The sequence below is a fragment of the Teleopsis dalmanni genome, unplaced genomic scaffold, assembly GCF_002237135.1.
Source record: "Teleopsis dalmanni isolate 2A unplaced genomic scaffold, ASM223713v2 unscaffolded_contig_1303, whole genome shotgun sequence".
NCBI classification, from domain to species: Eukaryota; Metazoa; Arthropoda; class Insecta; order Diptera; family Diopsidae; genus Teleopsis; species Teleopsis dalmanni.
The window spans coordinates 1-7,674 of NW_024032685.1; the positions used below are offsets into that span (position 1 = coordinate 1).

A 7,674-nucleotide genomic window follows, 5' to 3' on the forward strand; every position below is an offset into this window, starting at 1 on the left:
ATACCCATATTGAAAATCTCGCCCTTTCGTTATCTAAAAGCCTAAATATTATAAAGTGCCTTTCTAGCGCCAAATTTAACTGCAACGCAGCCACTATTATTAGTATAATAAAGTCCACAATAATTGCAAAACTAGATTATGGACTTTACCTTTACGGTTTCTCACCTAAATCACTCTACAATAAACTTAAAACATTTTACCACTCAGCTATCCGACTAGCTTTTAGAGCCTTCCCAACAACACCTGTCAACAACCTTCTCTACGAAGCTCAAGTCCTGCCACTGGAGATGAGAAGAGACCTTCTAACCGCCAAATTATCAAAACTAATCCTTAACTGTAGACATTCCCCCTTATTCTTAGAAGTAACCAAAACTATTAGAGCAAAAAGACAACATAGAATATCATCCTCTCTGCTTAAATCAATATCACTTTGCAATAATTTTAATATCACCATTACTCCTACCCCTGTAAGTTACCCTACCAACCCGCCCTGGACATTTAGCAACTCTCTTTTGAATACTAGTCTCCATGACTCCACAAAAACCTCTACACATCCATCCATCTTCCAAAAGAAGTTTCTAGAACTTAAGTATGCTCTAAAAAGATACTCCTTCATATATACCGATGGTTCTAAATCTGACCTCGCGACTTCCTTTAGCATAACAACCGACTCTTCTATAATTAAATCTTCACTTCTACCATCTTACACCTCAGTCTTCACATCAGAACTAATAGCCATCTACGAAGCCCTTACCATAGCCAAAACTAAGAAAGGCTCTTTTGCAATTTGTACAGATTCTATGTCCGCAATCCAATATATATCTAATTCAGCTAATCTGAACTTTTATGCAACTGCTATCAGAAACATTCTATCCTCTAATCACAAACGTCTTACCCTGATTTGGGTCCCTGGTCATTCTGGGATACGAGGTAATGAACTTGCAGATGAAACAGCAAAAAATGCTTGGAAATATCCGTTCATACTTACTGAAAATCATAATAGCTCAGATCTCTCCAGTTATATAGATACTGTTTTTAAAAGCAAATTCTCAGAAATCTTTGATAACTCCTCCTCTCATTATAAAAACATTAACTTCAATAAAACTTCCATTTTCAATTTCACCCCTCTTAAACACGATCATAAATTTCCGCGTGCATACCTTACCAAATACATCCGATTGAGACTAGGACATACCAATTTAACCCATTCACATTTATTCAATAGATCACCACCACCCTCTTGTCCGTTCTGCAGGATTTTATTTTCTGTTCACCATCTTCTAATTGAATGTCCACATTTCTCGACAATTAGAAACTCCATATTTGGTAACACAAACCCAATCACCTTATTAGGTGACCCTACTAAATCTAACATTCTGCTTACAATCAAGTACCTCCAATCTGTGGGCTTATATACCCAAATTTAAAAAAAAAGAAATATATGTAAGAAATATAGGCAAAAAAAAAAAAAAATATAGGTAATTTAGTCTTAATACTATACCCTCTCCTATCCACAAACCCCGTTATACCCATCATATAAAAAAAGTCAACTAATAAAACAAGCAAGCTTAAGGCCAAGTAGCTATAGCTTCTGCAAATTTAAGTTAGATATAATTTCTTTTAATTATGTTATAACTTTGTTAATAAAATAAAATAAATAAATAATTTAATATTCTACAAACTTTAACAATGTGATTGATTACCTAGTACACCTTGCAGTAAAATCTTCAGTACTATCCACATTTACAGGTAATACGATTCTCTTCTTTTCCCCTACCTATTATACTGCGTAGAATCATGCCATGAATAAAGGTTACCGATTGTAAAGAGTTATCAGAATTAAAAGTCTCCGTAATTTCTTCAGTTCTATTTACATTTATTACAGTTAATATGATTTTCGATAGAATCATATGATGAACTATTTTTTATATATACTTATGTACATACATGTATTTACAATACAACGTCATATACATTTCCTTAAAAAATAAAAGCTATTAGAATTACTAATTAACTTAATCAATATATTATTTTACCGTAACCTAAATTAATTAAAAACATTTATTTTGTTATTTTGTTATTTTATTATTTTAAGATATTAATATTCAGGTATTTATGTAATATACAAAGTGTTTCAATATTAAAGGATAAATTAATAAGTATTTAATTAATTAGTATTTTAGAAGTTCTTTAAAAAAGCATGAATTTTTTCAACTTTCGTCTCTAGCAAAGTTTTTGCGTTGAGCACGAAAGAACTCCATCGATGGTGCAACTACCCGCTTTTGGAACAGTGCACTCTCCTGTGTCCCTCGATGGTGCGCAGCTGTTTAACCACTCTCCACGCACTTGGATGTCCCTCGTTGCCATCCCGGGATGGTGGACGCTTACTTAGAGCCGGCGTCTACTCGGCTCAGCTCAGGAGCTTCTCAGGGTTATTGTGACCTTTTAAGCCACACCCTCCGACGCCTGGCTGGATTTTAGTCGTCTCGTACGAAACAATTTAAATTTAATTAAAAACTGTGTATAAAACAAACTTAGCTTTAATAAGCATATACAGCCATAGTCAAAAGTATTTACACAACGAAAGTTTTTGTACATATTGCAAAAAAACATGTTTTTATTGTTGTTGTTGGACGTCAGTTGCAAAAAATTTTTTTGTTGTCACTTAGTTTTATCTATGCTGAACCAAATAAAAAAAGAATTGGAAAGATAACTGTTCATTTGACAAAAATATAAGCAAATGCACTGATGCTTATTAGCTGTCAAAAGTATTTACACATATTTTTTTTGCGTCAAAAGTATTTACACAAAACATTAATTAGCATTTATTGTATTGTTATGCAAAATATTACATAAAATAGTGTAAAATCTAGTTAAAAATAAGAACATATGTGAAAATTTAATAACTTTGAAGAGAACTGGGCGGGCAGTTATTGATGCCAAAGGTGGTGTAACCAAACATTAATTATATTAATTAAATAAGCATAAAAAAAATTTTAAAAAAAATCATCAATTAAGAAGAAGAAAATGAAATCAACGTTTTGTGTAAATACTTTTGAGTCAAAAAAAAATATGTGTAAATACTTTTGACAACTAATAAGCATCAGTGCATTTGCTTATATTTTTGTCAAATGAATAGTTATCTTTCCAATTCTTTTTTTATTTGGTTCTGCATAGAAAAAACTAAGTGACAACAAAAAATTTTCTTGCAACTTACGTCCAACAACAACAATAAAAACATGTTTTTATGCAATATGTACAAAAGCTTCCGTTGTGTGAATACTTTTGACTATGGCTGTATTTTAGATATGAAATTAAGTTATTTTTAACCAAAATAATCGATGGTGTCTTCTTCAGTGTAATCGATGGTGTAAGTTCTCACTTACAGTGAGCGACAAAACTCTACATACACCCCCCATTTCTGCTGGCTCGTAAATTCAAAGACATAATAGAAAAAAGTAATGATACAGTTTTGTTTAGAACTGTTTTTTAATAATAATAAACAAACGAAAATTCATTCATCAATATAAATTAACAAAGTTATTCCAAAAAAACCTAAAAAATCATTGACAAAAGTCTACATACACTTCATTGATTGTTACATATAGTACCGACTACATATCGACTATATGTAACAATCAATGAAGTGTATGTAGACTTTTGTCAATGACTTTTTTAGGTTTTTTTCGAATAGCTTTGTTAATTTATATTGATGAATGAATTTTCTTTTGTTTATAATTACTAAAAAAAACAGTTCTAAACAAAACTGTATCATTACTTTTTTCTATTATGTATTTGGATTTACGGCTAGCAGAAATGGGGGGTGTATGTAGAGTTTTGTCGCTCACTGTATATGGAAATTATAAAAAAGTCCCGCATTGCATCCACAATATTATGTAGTAAATTAGTTTTCAAAACAATGTCAAATCCAGTCTCACAAAGTGGGCGGAGTTTCCGTTCATGTGGAGATATTCTTTGGTAAACACAATCATCTATTTTTCTGAAATATATAATACATAAAAGGTATAATTATTTATTAACAACTTAATATAAATTTTACTTGTATCATCAACCAAATTTCTAAGAAATTTCTAAGAAATTTCTAATAATTTTTATACATTTTCTGATGCCTAGGTCTCAAAAATACATCGCTTCCTTTCTCTAACCAATTATCTTCATATGTTTTTATTGAGATTGGAACGAACATGGCTCTTAAAATCTTGTAGTTATGATGTTATATAAGAATTGATTGTTGGGAAACAATGATTATTCTGATGAATGGATTTAAAAGTAAAATAGAAATATTTAAAGTATTCGATGGCGTTAAGATCAATGATATGAATGCGTGATATTATGATATAGTGAAAACTTTTAATGTAAATAGGTTAAAAAAAAATAATTGAACCAACATAAGTTCAAAGTCTGATTTAATGTAAAGTTCAAGAATTTTAGCGAGCAACGTAGCACGTTTAATTAATAAAATCAAAAAGCCTGTTTCATTAAGTAATTATTGAATTGGATTATATTTTAAATACTTAATGAAAAAGAATTGAAAAATTGAAAATTGTGTTAGATGCTAGCAAAACGTTTTGCAAGAAGTAGAGTCTGTGGTAGAATGAAATACGCAGTCACGAAAGAATACGTTAGGATAAGCTTAGGAATTCAATATGTTACTATTCTAAACGTGTACTATATAAATAGTATATTAATAGAAAATATAATAAATTATTTGATAGTATAATTGAAAATATATTTATATAATAATTATAAATGAAAATATAATTGTTTTTAGTACAATTATATTAATTATAATATAATTAATAAAATATAATTAAATAAAAAAATATTATAATTATTAATAATAAAAAATTTTATCAAAAAAATGTTTAACTTACCATTATTTCTTTGTCTTCTAATTTCTTCTAAAAGCTTGTTTTTAATGCTTTTAGGGCATGGCCTTACTTCAATGCTTTCCTCCTCGCTCTCGTCTACACTGTAATATGCAAATATGATTTTATATTGGCTGAATGGGCAATATCTACACTACTTTAATATTTACCTTTCTTCCTCTTCGAGCATATATTTATATGCTCCAGGTATTTTTAATATACGGCGTTTCATGTCCTCATCGCAGTCATCATTTACAGCTACATGTGCTATTGGCGCCAAAACCCTTTTGTGCGGCCTTTTGTAATATGTTTTCCAGATATTTTTAGCACGCATCATTATTTCCTTACTTTGGCTTCTGGTCCGGATTTCCTTTAAAAGCACTGGGTGCTTGCTTTTAATATGGTCTTCCACTACTTTGATCACGTTGGTGTATTCAATAAATTGATCCAATGTGACTGGAAACACTGATCGCCTTTATGAATCAGAAATAAATAAATTATTTTAGCATTTGTTTATTAATTCACTTTAACATACTTTGTTTTGTGGTCCGTTGTTCTATTTTCCATTTTTATTACCAAAAGTTTATTTCTCGTTTTACCTATCAACAATAATGACAATAATAAAAGTAATATAAATAATAGTATTGTTAACAACAAATGGTGCAAAATATTCGTCTAAGTATATGCGTACCTTTTGATCAAAAAAGAACGAGAGGCCTATTTTTGAATTTCCGCGCTTATCCAATCGGTAAATTTTTTTTATTTTTACGCTGGCAACACTATTATACACATTCTGTCAAAGTTTAACGCATATCGAACGATTAGTTTTTGTTTAGCGCCTATACAAAAAGTCGAAAAATTTTCGTGTGGCGGTTTGTAATAATGGATCAAAAATTAGAACAACGTGCGTGAATCAAATTTTGTGTTGCAAATGGATTTAAGTGTGCCGAAACTGTTAAAAAATGTAAAAAAAGACCTTTGGTAATTTGTGTGTGTCGCAACCACGAGTATACGAATGGTTTAAAAGGTTCAAAGACGGTCGTACAAGCTTGAACGATGATGAGATCCCTGGCCGCCTAACAACTTCTGATACTAAAGAAAACATTAAATCGGCGAAGTAGATCGTGTTGGAAAATCGTTGTGAACCGATTAGAGAGATTGCAATGTTGTTGCGCATCTCATATGGATCGGCCGAACACATTTTAACTGATGTTGATGATGATGCGTCGCTTCTCGGCTGGTGGCAAAAAAGCTGATTTTCATTCAAAAGAAGCCGCAGTTTTTGGCCAAAAACTCCACCAATATCATCAACCAAGCACCGTACTCTCCAGATATGGCCCCATGTGACTTTTCCTCTTCCCCCATTGCGAGGAACGCGTTTTGAGACCATTGAGGTCATAAGGTAAAAATCGCCACACGAAAATTTATCGACTTCTTTGTGTGTGTCGCAACCACGAGTATACGAATGGTTTAAAAGGTTCAAAGACGGTCGTACAAGCTTGAACGATGATGAGATCCCTGGCCGCCTAACAACTTCTGATACTAAAGAAAACATTAAATCGGCGAAGTAGATCGTGTTGGAAAATCGTTGTGAACCGATTAGAGAGATTGCAATGTTGTTGCGCATCTCATATGGATCGGCCGAACACATTTTAACTGATGTTGATGATGATGCGTCGCTTCTCGGCTGGTGGCAAAAAAGCTGATTTTCATTCAAAAGAAGCCGCAGTTTTTGGCCAAAAACTCCACCAATATCATCAACCAAGCACCGTACTCTCCAGATATGGCCCCATGTGACTTTTCCTCTTCCCCCATTGCGAGGAACGCGTTTTGAGACCATTGAGGTCATAAGGTAAAAATCGCCACACGAAAATTTATCGACTTCTTTGTATAGTCGCCAAACAAAAACTAATCGTATGATATGCGTTAAACTTTGACAGAATGTGTATAATAGAACGAATAAAGAACGAATTCGTTCTTTTTTGATCACAAGGTATACTTAAAATATTTTCATATACAGTTTGACAACATTCTCTTTGTAATTTTACAATTTCTTATTTTTACCGGAACAGAATACCGTTAGATGTGTCTGACGGTATTCATTTTTATTAAATATGTAAATCACAGTGTTTTAACTGAAGGAATAAGTAGAAAGCACATGATTAAATATACTAGGCAAAAGAACAAATTCAAATATTATTGAGTTAGTATATTATAATTACTACCTCGGTAAATCTGCTAAGGGTTTAAGTGAAATGTTCAAAATTAGGTTAACAACAATTTATAATATCATAAACAGTGCAGAAAATGAGGATCGCATTAGTTCAAAACCAGCAAGCCACCGCATTAAAACATTGTCTGATCGCCATATAAGAAGAATATCAAACCTTCAATCATTATTATACGATTGGAAATTTGTCATTACCTTGCTTACATAACCCAATAAGTGCGTTACATAACTAAGCCTTCAGAATGTCACTAAAGAGCAACAAACGGAAACAGTGAGGACGATCACTGAAAGATAAATACTTAACTCTATAAAAATTTATTGATGGATAACTACCCCAATTTAGTACACAAGAAAAAAAACAACTTATATTAGCTTATAGATACAAGAATCATAAAAAATATATGTTATAAAATATAAGGAATATAAAAGATATAGAAACAATAATATAAAAATCCATACAAAATAGAAATATAAAAATATATACAAAAACTAGCTGACCCGGCGAACGTTGTTTCCCCTTGCAGTTAATTTTCCTGGCTCAGCTGAGTTATAATA

The 7,674-nt window shown here is 31.6% G+C and overlaps 1 protein-coding gene across 1 annotated transcript; it reads right to left on the reverse strand.

Annotated features, from left to right (window-relative positions):
* Positions 1-3,799: 3,799 nt before the first annotated feature.
* On the reverse strand, positions 3,800-5,503 carry LOC119664019. Its single transcript, XM_038073601.1, has 4 exons — positions 5,425-5,503; positions 5,060-5,362; positions 4,896-4,993; positions 3,800-4,000 (listed from the first exon to the last, which is right to left on the reverse strand). Exons 1-4 carry the CDS (start codon positions 5,454-5,456, stop codon positions 3,993-3,995), a joined length of 441 nt encoding a protein of 146 aa, XP_037929529.1. The 5' UTR covers positions 5,457-5,503; the 3' UTR covers positions 3,800-3,992.
* Between the last annotated feature and the right edge of the window lie 2,171 nt (positions 5,504-7,674).